The sequence below is a fragment of the Falco rusticolus genome, chromosome 11 (genome assembly GCF_015220075.1).
Source record: "Falco rusticolus isolate bFalRus1 chromosome 11, bFalRus1.pri, whole genome shotgun sequence".
NCBI lineage: Eukaryota > Metazoa > Chordata > Aves > Falconiformes > Falconidae > Falco > Falco rusticolus.
Window position 1 is genome coordinate 10,865,396 of NC_051197.1, and position 19,378 is coordinate 10,884,773.

The 19,378-nt window shown below is 38.6% G+C and overlaps 1 protein-coding gene across 10 annotated transcripts in view; it reads right to left on the bottom strand.

Moving 5' to 3' along the window:
- Window positions 1-19,378, bottom strand: part of MAST2 (microtubule associated serine/threonine kinase 2) — a 192,301-nt gene that overhangs the window by 37,595 nt on the left and 135,328 nt on the right. For all 10 annotated transcript variants that reach the window (XM_037404067.1, XM_037404070.1, XM_037404066.1 and 7 more), the window contains 4 exons: window positions 17,892-17,970; window positions 12,138-12,292; window positions 3,845-3,920; window positions 2,346-2,555 (listed from right to left, as the gene is read on the bottom strand). In XM_037404067.1, coding sequence (XP_037259964.1) covers window positions 2,346-2,555; window positions 3,845-3,920; window positions 12,138-12,292; window positions 17,892-17,970 — 520 coding nt within the window. The remainder of the gene's footprint in view (window positions 1-2,345; window positions 2,556-3,844; window positions 3,921-12,137; window positions 12,293-17,891; window positions 17,971-19,378) is intronic.

The following is a 19,378-nucleotide window of genomic DNA, read 5'->3' on the forward strand; positions in this document are numbered from 1 at the left end:
GATGTGGAATGAAGTCTTTGGCATTCCTCCGCCGTCTTTAATTTCTTTGTCCTCTTTGGTCCCAGCTTGTTCTGCCTCCCTTGTTTCTCTAAGCTTTCATGTTAATCGTCTCTAGCCCACCTTACTGCCTAAAGTAAATCAAACTTCAGAGCTGACCCTTCTCTCACCCCTGCTCTGCAGAAGATGCTAAGGAGGAAGAGGTCAAAGCAAGCCCTGAATGTCAATTCCTTAACAAGCCCAGAGATGACCACTGCATCTTCTCGAATAACAGTTCAATGTCATCTTTCCCTGTGCTTAGGAGCAGCAGTATAATGCATGTAGGATCAAGTGGAAAAGGACATTTAAGAAGTGTGTTTTGATGATTTGTTCCGAGGGGGGGGAGAGGAAAGGAAAAAGCAGGTTTATCTGACCCACGACTACTCTGAGATGCTGATTAACCCCTTCAGGCCAGAAGACAGGCCTGAAAGTGCAGACTGGAAGTGACCAGACCCAAAGTATTGCTCTCTAAATTCCTTATGGTATGAGAAATCATTGTCCACACACACAGGAGGAAGGTCTGGGAGCCGGCGTATTGCAAGCCCAAAGCATCTGCTACCAGCAGCAGTAAAATGCACTGTAGCCTCCTTGAGCCCCTTGAAATGTAAGTTATTTTGCCGAGCACACACACTCACTTTTAGAAAAATCTTTCCAACTTCAAAACCATCACCCAAAGAGGCCTGACCCCTTACATCATAGCTGACATACAAATGCCCTGCTTCCAGCCTCTGGAGATACACAGTGGAGCATCTAACAGGTGCTCCCCTGGCTGCAGGAATCCCTGCACCCCTGCTGCTGAGGGCCAGCCCCAGGGTGGGCACCTGTGCCTCTGCCAGCCCCACTCCGCCCCGCACTGACGGCTGGGTGATGCTCATCCCGCCCAGGGAGGCTACACTGCCACCTTCAAACTTCAGAAAGATATTCCTCTCTTCTAAAGACTAGGAATACTGAACAATTTCTTTGACTAGATGCAGTTTCTCCAGCCCTGGATGGCAGCATCGATAATCAAACTCTTGCATGGTATTCAAAGAACACCACTTTCACCTGGAAAGGCATTTTTTACTATTAAATGCATCCACAGTGGTTACTGCTATCCCATAGGCAGACAATCATATAGGCCCTCAAAAGATATTCCCTGCCTCTCTTGATCTGTCAAAATCATATTCCCTATCCAGGCAGAACACCACAAAACCAAACACGAGTCATTTTTCTTTCATGCATAATAAATACGAGGGAAATTACAGCCACAGTCAAAGAAACGGGGTAGCCAAAGATTTTAGCTGATACAAGGGAAGATTCTGCAGTTTTCACAAAGCTTTTCAATACAGTAATTGTATATTAATAGAGTATTTTTATTCATTTGTCATTTTCTAATGTCTGGAAAGAGTGGCAAAGGGGCACAAACTAGTGCAATCCACGCCAGTGGGTTGGCAAACTGACCAGTGACATACAAACTAATAATAATAATAATAGTAATAATAGACATACAAACACTAAATAGATTAAAAATCACCAAAGATAATAAATTGTTTCAGGTGTTCTGTTTCTAGGTGTCTCTGTGACACTTATAATTGGAGATTGAGATCTTCATAAATCCTGTATTTTCAGCTTGCTAGCTTCTTAAATCAAAGTGAAGGATTAGGAAGACGTTCCCAAACAAACATCCGGACCCAGCAGCTGGTAATAGTACTGACTCCTCATAACAGCTATAGCATAAATTCTAAGAGATGCTTTTAATTTAATATTATTTTCATCTTAAAGGAAAAGAGCAATTTTTAATGAGCAGCTGAAGTATACTAAGCATGCATTAAAATTGTGCCCCCTTGTGTATTTTCATATGCTTTGAACACCACAAAACACACTGAAGTACTAAAAACCCCACAACTGGATTAAGTTCAGCTCAAGAAAATCTTTTATGAAAAATTTATAGCAACACTACAAACTATGCTGTTTTCACTCCTTCAAGGCACTATTGTAATTAATAAGTCATTCAGAGTCTTGAAGTACATGAAAGAAAAGTTCAGTAATTTCCCTCATCTGGATGAACCCAATTTTCATAAATGGTAAAGGCTGCCTTTGACTTACTCATATGCATATTTAACTTTTGTACAAACAAAGTACACAGGTGAAGTGATTTGCTCAAATCCACCTGCGGTAGATCAACATCAGACAAACAACTCAGATCTCAACACCCCCACCCACTGCCCTTCCCCTGGAACCCACATTGTCTCTCTGAAAATCAAAGCTCTGGCTTTATTGTTCAGAGTTTCAAACAAAAGAATATATTCTACTTTGCAGAGAGCACTTACATCCTGGAGAAGTTTCTCCAAGTTTTCCTGTAGCTCATAAAAGTACCGAGAAGTAATAAGACCTTCACGTGATTTATCTAGGCAATCTCTGGCCAGTTCAATAACTTGATGATGAATGAAACTTAGGACCCCATCTGCTAATTGCAGCACGTTTTCTGGAGCATTAGAGGCAATAAACTCAGCCAGCCGTTCTTCCATCTGTGCCGTGGCCTAAGAGTACAAAATAAAGAGAAATTACTCTTAAATTTTATTATCCCAGAACTTAAAACATAAACAAGTAAGGTGCTAAAGTAACATTTTTGCAACTCCAAAATGCACGAGGCTTAAAAAATATTCCAAAATACAATCGCATTTTGCTGAGAATAAAAATAGCATACCATAGGCAAAAGTTATGTTCACACGAACAAACAACAAAAATTAATCAGAACACAGTTTCTGAAAATGCAAATGACCATAAAAATATCTTGGTCCTGAGGCTGTATGCCTCCCTGGGTCTCCAGAGTAAGGATGTAAGATACGAGGCAGTTTTCAGAACTTTTAGGCAAGACCATGGAAGCTGAAAATCACTGCCCCAAGCACAGACGTTTCTATCACTGTAAGCCCTGACACCCTGTCTCTAGAGTAACATCTATTTTTGCTACTGGTAGAACAGAAAGGAATGGCCGTATCAACAGCTCTGGGATACACAATCTTCTACGCTCACTTCAGTGTTAACTTTCAAAGCTTGATTCCACAGATTTCAATATTCAGCTTTTAATAAAGAAACACTTATTTTCACTGCAGATCATTTCAGCACGTTTCAGTGTAACTGAATTCAGATTGACTTTTCTAGAAATCCAAACCTATCTTTGTTCTTTCTCTGGTACCAAAAGGCCCAGTGTCAAACTTGGTTTTTGCCAAAACCTCCAGTATAATTTGGAATTACTTTAAAAGAAAACTTTGCATTTCAAATATGTAAATGGAAAGCCTACCAAAACCAAAGACGTTTGGATCAGTATGAAGCACATTTAATGCAGTTATACAGGGAATACTGAGAAAATGTTAATTAACTTATTTTGAAACTACTCTTTAAAATAGCTTTTTTAAGTATATATGAAAATAAGCAAAACATCCCTCTTCCAGCCTTGATTTGATTCAGAATTTAAAGACAGACATGGATTAGTTCAAGATACCTGGAGAGCCAAAACATGGCCCTTCTCCTCACTTTTGTGAGCATCTGTCATGCCAATAACAGACATGAGAAATTTAGTAAATATGAAATGCATACACAAATACACAAAGCTTTTCACACTCTTCCATCTGAATCTCTCTATACAATCTATTTCCTCTACTACAGAATTAACATATGGAGCAGAGAAGGCAGCTTCAAACTCTCAGCAAACTGCACTGCTTGGAAATGAGACGGAGAAGGAGCCCAGTTCTTAAAATGAGCACTACAAATTAATTCTGAGCTTGGTCACAAGTTCATTGAATGCATTATTTAAAAAGTGATTCTTTACCTTTGGAAACCTTTCTTTGTACACATGATTCATCATTATTATTTCACTGTCAAAGGAAATTGGGGAGCGACCGGGGCTAGAGGAGAAAACAAAGTACGTTATCATTTACAGATATCACATCAAAACCCTCCAAAATTCAGCGCTGGTCATAAAGCTGCCACACTGGCTGTAGCCCTTCCAAAGCTTTGGTTTCACCTCAGTAACAGGCAGGTGCTTCACTTAAGAGAAAATCCTAGCAAGCAACGGCAGTGATAGTCATCTGAAAACTCCTGTCTTCACGTGAACTCAGGCAGAAACTCACCTATTTTCAGCGAACGCAAGTTCTAACATACAAGCTTGTAAAAACCCAGTGCATCTGTTGCAGGTACATTTGTTATTTCCCTCGTTCTCTTACTGCCCTCCACAGCAGTGGCAGCAGCCCTGCTCAGAAAGATATCACTGTTATGTCTGGAGTCTCTAGTGCCAGGAAGGAGCAGAATAAAATGAAACAAGGGACTTGAGATGCTTGCTTTCCTTTGTCTGAAGAATACCACCCTACAGGAGAGATGCATGAGCTGTGTTATTCAGCTAAATTTGATATATAAATATTACGAGCAATAGGAACAGAATACTTCTCCGAAAACTGTACTCCCTTGAGGCACGTTACACCATGGATGCATATGCATGCATGCATAGGTTAGCAGGCAACTTCAATGAACACCAAAAACCAGGACACTAAATTCTGACAAACTGCATTTATATTACTGTTTGGGTGGTTTTTTTAAAGAAGAGTTGCATCTCATTTCATCACATCTGATGGTATGCAATGCTCTGACTCATTCTGCCACTGAGGACAGCCGGAGTGAGGTAATGCAGATAATCCCTAGCTACAGGATTGCCTACAGCATCTCATTTCTCCGGTTACCCTGTTTTAATATTCAAGACAAGCGAGGGCTGCAATTATTTGGCATCTTACATGATCATTGTCTTTATGATTTTAAGAGTACTACATATCGCTAAAAATATTTTCTCTCTATCAAAAAATAGAATTTTATCTTGAATGGGTTCAAACATTTTAAACTTTCTGTGAAGAATGAAATGAATCTCTCTAAATGGAATAAATGCATTACAGTTACTACCTTGCTGCTAACCTACTTAAAGGAAAAAAACATTCTTTTGGGAACATATATTTACAATTCAAAGAAAATCTAGCTCACTGGCTCACGGAATACAGCCATACCAAGCTCTTTTCATGCCTGGCACTGGAATTCCATGAATTACATTGTGCCTTGTTTTAATAAGGTTTATCATTCAGCTTGGGAAAATGCACTTCAGATTAAATCTCTCACTGAATCCTTATGTTACAGGAGAAAAACTGATTTGGATGTTTTGGATACCAAGTAAAAACAACTTTTTTTTGATAAAAATATAACCCTTAGCTTGCTAGACAGCTGTTCGCAATCAAGGAAAATTTTCTTTAAAAAGAAACTTACATCTATATTTACATGTAATGCATAATGCTAAAAAAAGAAATAGGAAGGGTAAGAACATTTAGATTTCAGTCTTAAAAGCAAATTGCCCCACACATCTAGCCTGCTATCTTTATCTCTTTTTCTCTAAGACCAAACAATCTGACACAAGCACATGATGACTGTTTACTGGCAGTTCATATGGAGCTGAAGAACTTGGTGAACAGTTACTGAAGAATTTATTTTTCTATAACGTTATTGTTTCTCTGTGTGATTTAAGTGAGGTGTGAATTACAAGGATATATACATAAGCCCTTTGGTACCAACTACAGAAATAAGGAGGCATATACATATTTCATTTTAACATTAAAGTGGTCATACTAACACTTGTGCATGCTTAAGTATTTGCTGTCTTAGGGCTACAATAAAACATGAGGAGGTTTGCCTTTTGCTTTCAAGGTGCTTCATGCATATGGATACAGAAAATTAAGAGCTATGAATAAATTGTGCTACTTGAGGTGTCCTGCCAGCAGATGTAGTGTTTCCTTAAGGAAAGGCACAATGGTATGGGAGTTTATTGAGTTTGCTTTTGGTTTTTATGATTCTGAAACAAAGTAATTTCTTTGGACAGGAGTCTACTGATGGGCAAGAAAGTAAACAATTATAACCCCTTAGCTTCCTTGGGCATTGGCAGTTTTGTCTCTCATCTTTGGAAGCTGATTAATGCCACTTTTTAACCACCTAAAATGATGGAGCATTCAAACAAGTCCAGCTAAAACCTGGGATCAAGGTTCAAATTGTCATTCTAAATAAAATTTGCCCAATATAACAGGTCAAGTTAAATGTCTAGCTGACTACAGCAAGACTGCAACAAAATAAACTGCACCATAATTTTTTATGTTGAACCTTAGCTTGGCAAACTACAGAAATAATTAGATGGATAAGTGACTAACCAAAGGCTAGCTGCCAGGCAGTGCTGGTTACTTTACAGCACCTTTGACACACAACCAGGTGAGAAAGAAGCCAGGACTGGGCAGATAACTGAATGCCACCAGGGAAGACCATAAGGAAATTTAGAAAAAGAAAAAAGGTGTTTAATATATTTTATTGGCATGACGGCTTTTCAAATGCAAAAGCATGACACCAAAATTTTCACATACAGGACTAAACCAGTCCAACATTTCAAGCCTCACGAAGGAGCAGGTTATTTTCTGTAAAACAGTGGACACATACTGTACATGTGCATGACATTTGAAGACAAAAAGCAGGCTGCTTCTCTTTACTTGGTGTAGGTAGGTAGGTCAAAGAAATTACTACTGTCAGTGAGTTTTTCATTTCAGCAGAGCAGACATCAGAAGAATAGCATCTGTGCCCTTAAGCTTAACAGCAGAATGAAAAACTACTCTCTCTTTTCCCCTTCTTCACCCTCCCTCCGCTTTACGAAATGATGTGGTGGTAGGCTTCCTATCTCCTGCAAAGGTTTCTAGCCTTCAGCTTGTCAAAACTTAGGTGTCTTTATCTGATGCTAGAAAGTGAAAACAGCTTATAGACAGCTATTTCAAGGAGCAGCATTTATGGCAACAACTTCAATCTTACAAAATCTAGTTTAACTGTGACTAAATAAAAAAAGAGAAGTTTATGAAGGCCTAATTTTTCCTTTACTGTGACAGCTGTATTTATTAGGAAAAAGCAGAGCAGCCAAAAGCACTGTGCTCCCCTCTGCTTTTTACCTGGTACATAAAGCTTTAATTAGGATGTATTTACAGCATGTTACCAAAGTCAGTGTTCATAGGAAAATTCAGACTATAGGCTTTAATTTTCTGTCATTTCCAAACACAAAAAAAGAGGAATTTTTAAACTAGAGAGCTAAGGCTGTATGAAGTAGAAATCAAGTTAAACCTTCCACTGAAGGTGAGCAGAGCGTCGGCCTTCCTCTTTCCCCAAGAAATAAATATATAAATCTTTGACCTGTACAAATCACATTAATACTAGATGTAAGTTAGAAGACTCCCTCTTGAAAAAAGAGACAATAAAGTAGAAGCAAATATGGACAATCTACATCTGTCCATCAGGCTTCAGAGCAAACACGGCTCTGCTTCACACAGACCACAACAGTTAGACCTTGGGGCTTAATCCTGCTTCTGGGCAGGACAAGGTGACCAAAGGTGAACTGAACTCAGTAAACCAGAAACCACCTGCTAAAGTCTGAATTTATGCAACCTGCAAAAAAATGGGGAAATACAGTTTTCCACAGAATTACAACAATCTATACCACGGAAGAAATAACGTAGAAAATTAAGCATATAACTTTACATTATTTCTCAGGATTTAGTCAAGGATCCTGCATAATCATTACCAAACAGCACAGAAAGCAGGCATTTATTCTAGTACTGCTAGAAACACGGAATCTGAGGCAAAGCAGGATATATAGTAATTCTTCTTCTTCTTCTTCCAGAACAGGTAAGTGGTGAAATAGAACAGTAACGAGTCTTCCTCACTGAGCACTTTGAAAAGTCACTCTGAGTTTGTTTACATACCTTTTGATTTTTTTTATTCACTCTAACAAACACTGAACTTCAGCTACATTTAGTCTGCAGACAAATGCTACTTGTGATTAGTTTTGTATCACTGAACTGTGTTCCAGTTCAGCCCTTCTTTATACTAGGAATGACATTCTTATGAATGTAAGGGGTGGTGGTGTTACATTTATAAATAATCGATTCATAAGTAATAATTATATTAAATATGCATATATATGAGAGAGCATTAAGGGAAAGGGAATACATTTCGATCAATCTCTTTGAAAGTAAGGACTAATGAGTTTTTTCTACAGATTTACACAAGGTCTGCAACTAGCTCTTTCTAATACTTCAGTTTTTTTCATGTATGCCAAAAAAGACTGAGACTGCTTTAGACAGAAAACACTCGAAAGTTAAAGTAACGAGCAATACAGAGGGCAAATAAGAATACCCAGTTTTCCTCAAAATAGAAAACCATAAAGATGGTGAGTGAAACCAAAAGTTGATTACTTTAAAACCAATTACTTTGAAGAACTTTTAAAAATCAAGTTCATAGAACTCACTGTCTTGAGAGAGAAAACAGAGACCAAGATTATGTGTTAGTTAGAATGTATTTTCATAAGAAATAAATGCCTTATACTTCAGAATATAAAACTACTATCCTTCTCTGGCAAATCCATGGCTGGCTGCATGAATCCCCGCTCTGCCGGGAGCACCACCTGCTCCTCCGCAGCCTGTAGCAGACGGCACTTTCTGAAAGCAGCAGCATGAAGTGATGAAACCACCAAGATTACTCAAGTGCTTAAAGCTGACGCTTAAGTGCAGTGAGATCCACAACCTGCACGATCAATTTTTAAGATAAAAACTGACTATGTGGGCCACTGGTGTGGTTTCACACCTATTCCTTCTTCCCATCTTGGGTATTTTACTGTCAGAAGCCTTTTTTGGCAACTGGCATTTTCTAGGAGTTGTCTCTGTATATTCTTAATGGCAGGATCTAGCATGTCAAAAGTCAGGTTGGAGGACTGCATTTAGAAAGCACTACCCATCAAAGAGATGAAGGAGCATATTTGATTAAGGATGATCTCATCTTCTTCAACTATATAAAAATTCACAGCTACAATCTTCAACCCTTTTTCCCTAGACAACATTATTCTGAAACACGAAAAGAGATCAAGAAAAATGGGCAGATTGGTGGGCTGAGTGACTGCACAAAGGCAGCTCCTGAAGAAGTCGTTATTAGTTAACTCTACTTTTATCTCTGACATTCTCCACACATTCCCACGTTAGCAACCACTAAAGGATGACAACTAAAAAGAACTGGAAAAAGATGGAGGGCAGCATCGCCCTAACTTAAAAAGAGTACCAATGCCAAGTTTAGTGCAAGAACACACTCTCTCCATGCAATTTACTTCTGTGAGAAAAGACCTTCTTCAGGCAAAGCCCAGGATTGTTCTGAACAAAGTGAATGTAGCCTGGGCATCTCTCTGTTGGGTCAGTAGCCTGAAGAACTTGAAGAATTTGCATTACAGAAAAAAATAAAAATAAAAAATGAAGAGAACTGTTGAGAGATGGTATTTAGGAACTACTTCTCTGGCAGGTAATACCAAAATATTCTCTTCTACTGAAGACACACTGTAAGTACCAAAAAACCAGGTGGGTTACATGGGAATATGTTCTTTCATTTAGCGTGTGAGTAGCGGATCTATTGAAGACAGATGAAAGAACAGTTCCTAGCTTTAGCAACCAGCTTTGTAAGTGTGTCATATTTTGGATTCCAGCATTGGTCTTGGGCTACCTCCTTCCCCCGCATAGAAAAGCATCTCGGAAACAACCAGTGCCATTTCTTTGGTGTAGAAATTTGCATATGTGATGAGTATGCCATGCTGACAGAACACCTCGAGAACAGAGGTGCTACCAACTTGTCAGCGTAAATCAGCCAACACTACCCCCCATGACTGTATGTTCGTTACTTTTTTTATTCACTTTGATCATTAAGACTGCTCTGTATGAACAGAACATTTGCAGTTGGTATAAGGAAATGGTACACTTGTAGTCAAAGTAGTAGATTTTTCCAAAAGTTACACCTAGGCAATACTCTCCTCCATCTAGAAGCATAAAAGGATCGTCTGAGGCTTCTCAAAAATCTTGAGTTACTCAGACCCTCAAAATCAACAGTTGCAGCATTTGACAACGGCAGGTCAAAATATCAGTTCCTCTCTCATAGAGAGAGATGTAAGGCTGCAGTCATAAAAGATGAGAAAAGTATACGTGTTATCAATCGACTATCATAAATATCAGACCATCTTTTAAATTATAAAGCTATGACCACCAATTAAGGAAAATGTCTGATGTATTTTGTTCATCTGCTTTTCACTAAAGCTGATCAAGCAAGACCACTACTAAAGCTGATCAAGCAAGACCACTAAATGCTTAGGAGAATATTACATTTTAAGGAAATTTCTGCTTAATTTTCAGCACATTAACTGCTCAGATTTTGTTTTTTCTTTTTTTAAGTAAGTAAAAACATCCTCTCACCAAGTGAGCTAACTATCATGTCGGCAAATAAATAAGCAAGCCGCGCAATAAATGAGGTCTGGTCTTCACATATTTTAGTACTTGTTTGTTTACAAGGACATGCTACCCTCCGTCAAAGAGGGTATACATGCCTGCAAACGTTTCTCCAAGTGGTTGGATTGACATATCCAGTTTCCATATTAACAAGGAAAAAAATAAAACTGGGCTCTTCGTTTTATTGTTTTTATCGTTCTTGCATTAACAAGAGTGTCTTATACTTCATTATGCTAACACTAATATGTCTGTGTTAGAAAGAATAGTAATTACTTTAGTGACGTGTTGTCTACCTATAGTAGCTGACTTATCTATAAAGAATTAGTACTACTACAATTACAACTCAGCAATAGTCAGCGTTAAGAGTGACAGCAAGAGGACTGAAGCAGGACTATTGTTTGAAGAGATTTAGTACAAGTCACGTAACTAGTCCTTTACTACATGGCAATGTGCAAAGAGATCACAGGCTAAGTGTGCTACTACCCACAGTACTTACCTACTTCTGTAGATTACTGTGTAACTACACTTAGTAGGTCCATATGCAAATACCATGCAGCCTGCACTGAAGTTTAGAACATACAAATAATTACAAATAATCATGAAAGGTCAGCTCTGCCATGACATGATACTCACCATGGATTTTTTTGTTATCTTGGCCTGTTTCCCTTCCTCCTATTACAAACCCCAGCCAAGGTCCTGAGCTGGGCACACTGATTCAGTATTTCCAGCTGGCAGAGTTTCTGAATCTTGTCCATTAATTTAAAGGTGATATCCACCTTTGATACCCTCAGGTGAGATGCAGAAGGGAGACCTCACCTCCTTGTTCCCCGCTTGTATAAAATCTTTTTCTTTCATAAGATGCTGTGTCTAGAGGTACGCATCTCTAGACTTTCACTAACTTGGTCCAGCACAAAATGCGTGGCAGAACTTAAGGCTTTTGCCATGATACAAAATGTTTGTGGATTTACTCCACATAATTGTTAAGAGACCTGCAAGAAAGATTGCCCAGAAAGTTTGTGGAGTCTCTGCCATTGGAGATACTCAAAAGCCGTCTGGACATGAACCTGGGCGATCTGCTCGAGCAGGGGTTTGGACAAGATGACCTCCAGAGGTCCTTTCCAACCTCAGTCATTCTGTAGTTCTGTGAAAGATGAAGTTCGAGTTGATTCTGGTTTAAGTATGGAAAAACCAACCGCACAAGGAAATAACCCCTGGATAGTTATCTTTGAACCACCAGTTCTTTGAAGCGATAGTAAAAATTACTCAACTGTTAATGCAGGAGAAATATTTCAGCATTATGACAAAATTGCTCTTGGGTGCAATTTGATTTAATGTTTTGACGTTATCTCCTCTAGTTTTCACACCCCTTCAGAAACACTGCTAGAAAAGTTATTAACAGTGACTGTCAACCACTTCCTTATATTAATGCAGCAAGGTTTTGAGAAGAAACTTCACTAAAGGAAATCTACATCCTATAGATTTAGTCCAAGATGCTTGCGGATCATGTTTTCATAGAGTTATTGTGAAGATACAAAAGCAGATTATGCTAATCATTTCACAGCCCAAAACTCAGCGTCAAACGTAAAACAAATATATCCTTACTGATTAGGTGAGGTGGGTTAAAAGTTGATTAAAACAATTTCAAAAACATGTAACAAAGCAACTACAAATGACTATTCTTAGATCTGAAAACACACATAGAAATGCAACACATGCCTAACATCTTAAAAATTCAACAAACAAGCTGAAGCTCACCTGAGACTGCGAGATCGAGGCCTCAAGGCTGGAGAATGACGCCCTTCCTCATCAGTGATGCTCTCAGTACTGAAATGCTTTGTCAGGAAATGAAGTTCATCTGCCGTGGGCTGAAAGGGCAGCTGGTGCAGCTTCTCCTGAGATGAGCATGATGACTGAGTACAGAAAAAAATACAGAAAAGAAATGCACTAAACGCATGCATAGGGGTCAGCTAATGAATGGAAGAGGAACGGATTCTGCCAGACACTGCACACTCCAGCGGAAAAGAAAGCTATTTATCAGACCAGGTGCCTCTTTTTATTGTTCTCATTAGGCTAAGCCAACCCTTACATACAATGACAGAGCTGGTGAGATCAGGAAAACTTCGGGAGAAGGCTAGGGAACCATTACAGCTGATCATGCAGGTAATTTACTATCGGGAGACAGAAAAGAAGGTACGTGAGTACCAGAGCTACTCTGGGAAGGACAAGGAGGTTCCTGGAGTGGTGAGCAACTTTCTTTCCTTTTCCCTCATGCTCTCTTAGCTCAGGAGTTTCACTGGCATGCAGAATGCTATGGAGCTGTGTAGACATGAGAGGTTTTGCTGATTATTGGCTCTCATCGGAAATTGTTATTGTAAATGATCAGGATTTTATTTCTCCCTTCCTTTATCCGTCAGGCTTTTTCTCTAACCAAGTAGGCAATAATAAATTGGAAGTAGCTGTCTTTGCAGAGTTGTAAGATTAACAGTTTCTTGTTATAAACAGCTTATTAATCTTTAAATAAATTGATGCATTTATGACACGTCCTATGATAATGCTGGATATGAAACTGTTAATTTTTGAACCTCAAGAAACCTGAGATTAAAGCAAGTATTTGTGGGAAGTGTTAATAAAATCTAGTATTGGATGTACTAAGGGAAAAAGCTGTAGTTCAACTAGTGAATGCATTTTTTCTTGTGTGATTTTTCAATGCCCCTTTCCATTTTACAATAGAAAATATATTAGAAATATATTATAAAATGTATTGTGTAAGGACAAATTAAAAAAACTATTTGAAAAGAAAAGAAAAAAAGAAATAAGTGCTGAATAACCAGAGTAGCACTGAATAACACCAGTGGGCCTATTAAAAACATCATCCTAATCTAAGTTCTAAGGTTGGAACTGGAACATTGATCTGATGAAATTAATCAGGTACACTGTTCCAGTGGAAAAACTTTCCCTTTTGCTACAATGACCCTCACCCAAACTGGAAAGCACCACATCCTAGTACCAGAAGTATTGGTAGGAGGGAACTATACAGGTCATACAACCTGTATGACCAAAGAATTAACCCGCCTAGCATGCTTTTCTAGACTTACTTGCTGTTGATGGGTTTTGGAAAAGAGAGCTAAGCAGTATGACCAAGCAATGAAAGCCAAATGCTGACAAGGCTTTTCATCAAGTCCTGCATGTTTGTAATGTTGATAGCAAAGAGAAAATACTCTGAAATCACCTAAAATAGGTACATCCAAATTTATCAAGAAGAGCTACACTTGAACTGCATTAAAACTAATCAGATTGTTGCAGATCCTAGCACGGTCTTAGCCAAACCTGAGATGGAGATCTGAATGTGAGAACTTACAGACCTAACGATCATATTCTTTGACAGAAATATAATTGGCAACAGACCCTAGATCCACTCCCTTTGCACTGCACAGAGGTATTTACAGAAAAGAACCCCCTTCAAAGCCTTGGGACATGCAAAAACTCCCCAAGTGTGGCTCGAACCAGAAGCCACCACTTCCAATGTTTTTCTTCAGGCAGGTCTAGGTGCAGGGATCATGTTGGGAAGTCATCTCCATCACAGTGTCCACACAGTGATGATTATCCAGATGGTGTATCAGCTTACACTGGTCTAATCCACACTGAAGCCAAGACAGAATCTGGGTATTTGATAGCCCCTACGCCCACAACTGTTCTGCTGTGCACATTACTTATGCCAAATACAGGAAAGGTTCTCTCCCTGTAGTACAGAATAACGCAAGCCCTGTTTGACTTTCAGAGCCTTCTCTGATGTCTTCCTTTGCGTTTTACACAATACAAGACGCAGGAAGTACCTGCCTATGAAAAAACATCAAGTTTTCAAAGAAAAGGTACATGTCAGCTGACATCCCATTCATGATGAATAACACAGATCCTGCAACAGAGCAGGAAGCGCTACAGACAGTGTCTTACAAACCTGCATTAGTGGGTACTCTAGTACTGGCATTACAAATACATGTCTTATTCAAAACAAAATTAAACTACAACTACCACATTAAGGAAGGTTAGCACATAGTTACTAGAGTTGGGGGGCCGGGGGGGTGGGCGGGGTGGGGAAATCAAAACTGGTAGTCTAGAAAAAGCAGTAAAAACTTTATGTCTCCCAACAGTAGTATCACTGGGGAAGCAATGCTAGTCAACTCATGGATGACCCAACAAAAACTCCCTCCACTTTCTCTCCCTAAAAGCAATAAAGCAATCGGATCACAAAGTTTGTAATTCCAGAGAATAATTAAAGAAAGCCCTGAAGAAAAAGACCATTATGAGAAACTAACTTCCCTTGGCCAAGGGCTTCTCTAGCAGTCTTAAGGTGTACAGCCTTTCATTGAAAAAGCGTGAAAGCAAAGTGAAACACTTCTGAAGTATTGATCTTTAAATAATCACATCACTGTGTTCAATTTGCAGCAGACTAAACAGACTAACACAAACATCCCCCTGGTGTCTTAATTACAGATGCAGATACTCTTCTTCAGTAAAAAAATTCAAGCTAATACTACCGTAGCTTATATATTAACCCTGCATCTAGAAAATGAATAGCAGATTAGATGTTTAAAAGTAGTATGTATTAGTCCATTCAACTGACTGTTCTATGTTCATGTAACCTGAAAGAAGGTCTTCTCCAGCTTTTTCGGTGTTGGTCTGATGATCTGTATCTGGTCTTCATGATTTGTACGAAAAGAGTAAATGCGTATTTTTTAAAAGCGTCGCCCTTCATTTGGAAGCAAAAAAATAAAGCAGTATCTACAGGCTTCCACTGAGTTTAGATTAGGTGAATGTCTTGGTTTTTTCAGCTGGTTGGTTGGTAGAGCAGCTATGACCACAGAGATGCAGGTCAGCTCTAACTGCCATACAGAAACTAAGCCCAGCTGAACACAGAACTGACACTCTTCTTGATATTTCATTTCCTACTGACACATACAACAGAAGGAACATCTACCAGCTTCCTTCTACCTTGCTTGAAAAAGAAATGCAACCTTGAGGACTGATCACACCAAATGGAAGCCCAAAATTCTAAACTCACATCTGTGGCACTAATTCATTGTGCCCTTTTGACAAGCCCCTTGAGTACCTCTTACTTCAGTTTTAAAGTCTATGCAGGAATAATACTGCTTATCAACTTCAGAGGTGTTACTCAGATAAATTCAAATTAATTCTGATCTACGAAATACTATGATAATAGTATTGTTACAGAAAAATAATAAGTAGTATTGGATTAGAAATGTAATATTAAGTTTAATAGCAAGAATTGCATCACTGCTTACTAAACAGCCCATTTCAATGTCTTTCTGAGACTGTAACGCTGAACCAGCAAAAGAATAAGAGGTGAGAGACTCGGCCATTCAGAGAAAAAAAGTCTTGGAATGACAGGTTTTAACCTGTTTCCTGCAGGAAGGTGAAATCAGATCTATGTATGACTATCACTTCATGCTTCTCATTATACCACCCAGTTTTCTGTTGCTTACAATACTTATAATACTTACACCATTTGAACTGATGCTTTCTGTGAGACATATCTAACTCAGATTTCTTGGGTTGTTTGTTTTTTCCCCTAGAAAAACGTCAATCAAAATGATCTAGCTATTTCTGGGAACATAACAAGAGACAAACATACTTACTTTCCCATGTCAGAAAGCTGAGAACTTTCTAAAAGTAGCTTTAATGCCCCTATTTCAAAGCAAGGACTTTTTAAGTCCAAAAGTTAGGGGGTTTGTTAGTTTTGCTCTCTTCGTGGACATCTCCCCAAGGGCTGGTCAAACTATAAACTCTTCAAAAACTACTGATCACACCCACAGGTAAGAAGGACTTAAAAACTCTGCAGGCAGTTTGATCTCCAAAGGTGTCATTTTCACAGGCATCTTGGAAGCTCTCACAGTGACTACCCATGATCAAACTATTTGGGTGTCATCCATACAGAAACTAACTGTACCTGCTGCATGCTCTCATAACTTGCACCCAGAAGAGGACTTAGCCATGGCTTATACCCAGGAAGATTTAATCTAAGACTATGAAGGCAAAAGCAGAGCTCATTTCTAACAGTTGCTCTCAGGTGCTTGAATATATAATATTCCTTGGCAGCAAAACCAGCAGCATCTTTTTCATGTTGATGACAAAAACTTCTTCCACATTTTTTGTGCTCGTGCCCATATATCTGTACACACACATACCGAGACCTCTCCCACAGGAGACTGAAACCAAGTCACCTGCCTTATAAGTGGACAAAAAAACCCCAAAACCAACCCTCAAAACCAACAGTCTTGAAGGACAAAAGATAACAATTGTGGAAATTTTGCAAACTAGAGTCTGTGGGATTGTGTCTGAACACATGAAGCTACAGAGATGAGATTAACATTGCAAAATCAAATTTCAATATCAATTTATACTAAAAGGGAACTGCTGACACCAAATTCTTCTCCTGTTAGATAGATTGATTTTAACACTCATCTCCTAAGAAACTGTGATGATAAATTTGTGTTTTTAGAGGTACTGGAAAGTTTACGGATGAACTTAACAGCACATAAGAACAACAATACTGCATTCAGTGTAACATTTGTATAGTATGGAGTATTGAGTCCTAATTAATGCAAGTATTAAATTTTTTAGGAACATACCTTAAATAGTATATATAAAACAAAACGATTAGTAGAAGTATTATGGAAAGAGGCAGTGATACGTGACCACACAGTTGCAGACACTCACCGTAACACACATACAGAAGTGTGTTACATTAAGTTTGTACAGGTAGCCTCAACATTTCTAATTTTCCTATGCTTGGCTTTGCAAGATTGTTATGTGGACAATCACAACATCTAATTAGCATAAACTAAAAAATAAGATTCATTGTATGAAGTATCTGAGAGTTACAAGGGTTAACACAGTGCTGCTACCTTACTGGTATTAATGACATACTAACCTTTTGAAAGTACAGAAATCAAGCAAACTGTGGCCACTCTTTCTAATGACTTGTAAGAAAATGAAAAGCTTTATTAGGATTCAATTACTGGTTTTTCAATTCAATTAGGTTCAAATTACTGGAATTGAGTAACACATGTGGATTATCAGTTTTTCTTTCTGCTAGCCTGACAGCAGAGGTTTTCATACTAAGAACTTGAAAGCAGATAGGAATTTAATTTTGCAGTTATAAAAAAGCTGAGAGCTGGCCTGTAATTATGCACTATCACTTAGAGTCCTGCCACTTCTGAGACATTGTGCCTCTCAACTGACCAGTTGAGCCAAGTGCTGCACTGGGATTTCACCAGTGCTACAGGCAAAGTGCAAGATGATAGGAGCTGGGAAATGGAAGAAAAAGCAGCAGAACCAATAATTAAAATAATTTTAAAAAATAATTAGTATATTAAATAATGTTAGCAAAACAATGAAGAAAGATCAGATATTTTAGTAAAGACTCAGAAGCTGATTTGTTAGGGTGTATTTGTACAAACTGAATTGCTTGGAAAAGTCTGTGTCACTTACTGAAACTGTTGAACTGGGAGTGTTTGTTCCATATCCAGATGAAGGAAGGGAGGCCAAGGACCAGCGGCGTCCATCCGTTCTGGGGAAAAGAAGTAAGGGAAATTACTGTCATGGATAATGTGGCTAATTCTTGGGGGAAATAAGCATACTGCCCCTCCCCCCAAAATCTCTTAACCTCATGTTTTTATTAAAGCCTCAATTTATTCAGATAAATCAGGTATCATATTTACAATGACCTTTGTGAAAAAGCAGCTAGGGTAAGTTTTAAAAGCAAAAGTAAGTGACTTTGGAAAAAATAAAGCCAATGAGCATCAGATTCCTGCATTAAGTAAAGGCTTTGTAAATGCTACCAGTTGTGTAAAAATTGGAGTTTCTGAAACAGATAAGTGAAATCAGCTCATTTCAAACTTCTTTGAAAAAGACTTATGCGGTTCCTTGTCTTCCAAATAAAAGTTTAAAACTGAGGGGAAAAAAATCGTATTAGATCAAGAATCAACTGAAAGCTGACTGGTTTTTTTACCTGGTCAGAAGGCATACTGCCTAGCACATCACCTGACACAGCTGGTCAATTAAATCCACTACAGCAGATCTGAACAGAGCCAAGGGGTCCACTCAAAATACAGAGGAGACAGCAATCACAGAAACCTCACCTAGGGCCTCTTTCTTCTCCAATCAATATAACAGTAGTAGTTATTTCCCTATTGTAGCCAAAGAAACATGACCCTCAGAGAAAACAGCCAAAACATCCTGGAGATATTGCAGAGAAGGTCTTTTACCAACATCAAAACTGAGGAACTATATGATTGCTTTGAGGAGAATCAGTATTGCCTCCCTGAAACCACCAAAACCTCCAAAACCCGCCTCGGTGAGGATGAAAACAGAACCACATTCAGCTCAGTCTCACAGCGCTTTTTCTGCCTCTGATTTCATTTCAGTCTCGCATGCGTTTTGTGTCCCATAATGGACAAATGTGTCCTGTTGCAGATGGGATGGATGTTAAAGTCATCTCTTCCTCACATCAGTTTCCTTTTTCTTTTTTCTTTTCTTACAGCAGATTATCAGTAACTGGCCATAAAGTGAAGCTGAATTAGAACAGTTCACCATTCTAAGTTACTTTGGAAGGACTGCGGGGGTGGGGTTGGTACATGTAGATAAAGTACATTTATGTATTTATCCTATAAAATAGGATGTTTGGTACAGGTCTGAAATAGTGCTTACTGCTTTTAGAAAACGCAACTGTTGCCATCTTCACAGTAATATTTCTCATCTCACTATCCACACCCATGAAGCCTCATTTTAAGAAAAAAGTTCAGTGCACACCCAGACATAAATGCCTGTTTATGTTTTTTCCAGACCTGGCTCCTTTTATTTTCAGGCACTGATACGCACTAATAATCTTTGTCATCTATCTTAGAATGAGAGGGAAATAAACTCACTGTTCTACATCACTGAAAGAATATTACGTCAAAAGAATTTTTAAAAACACT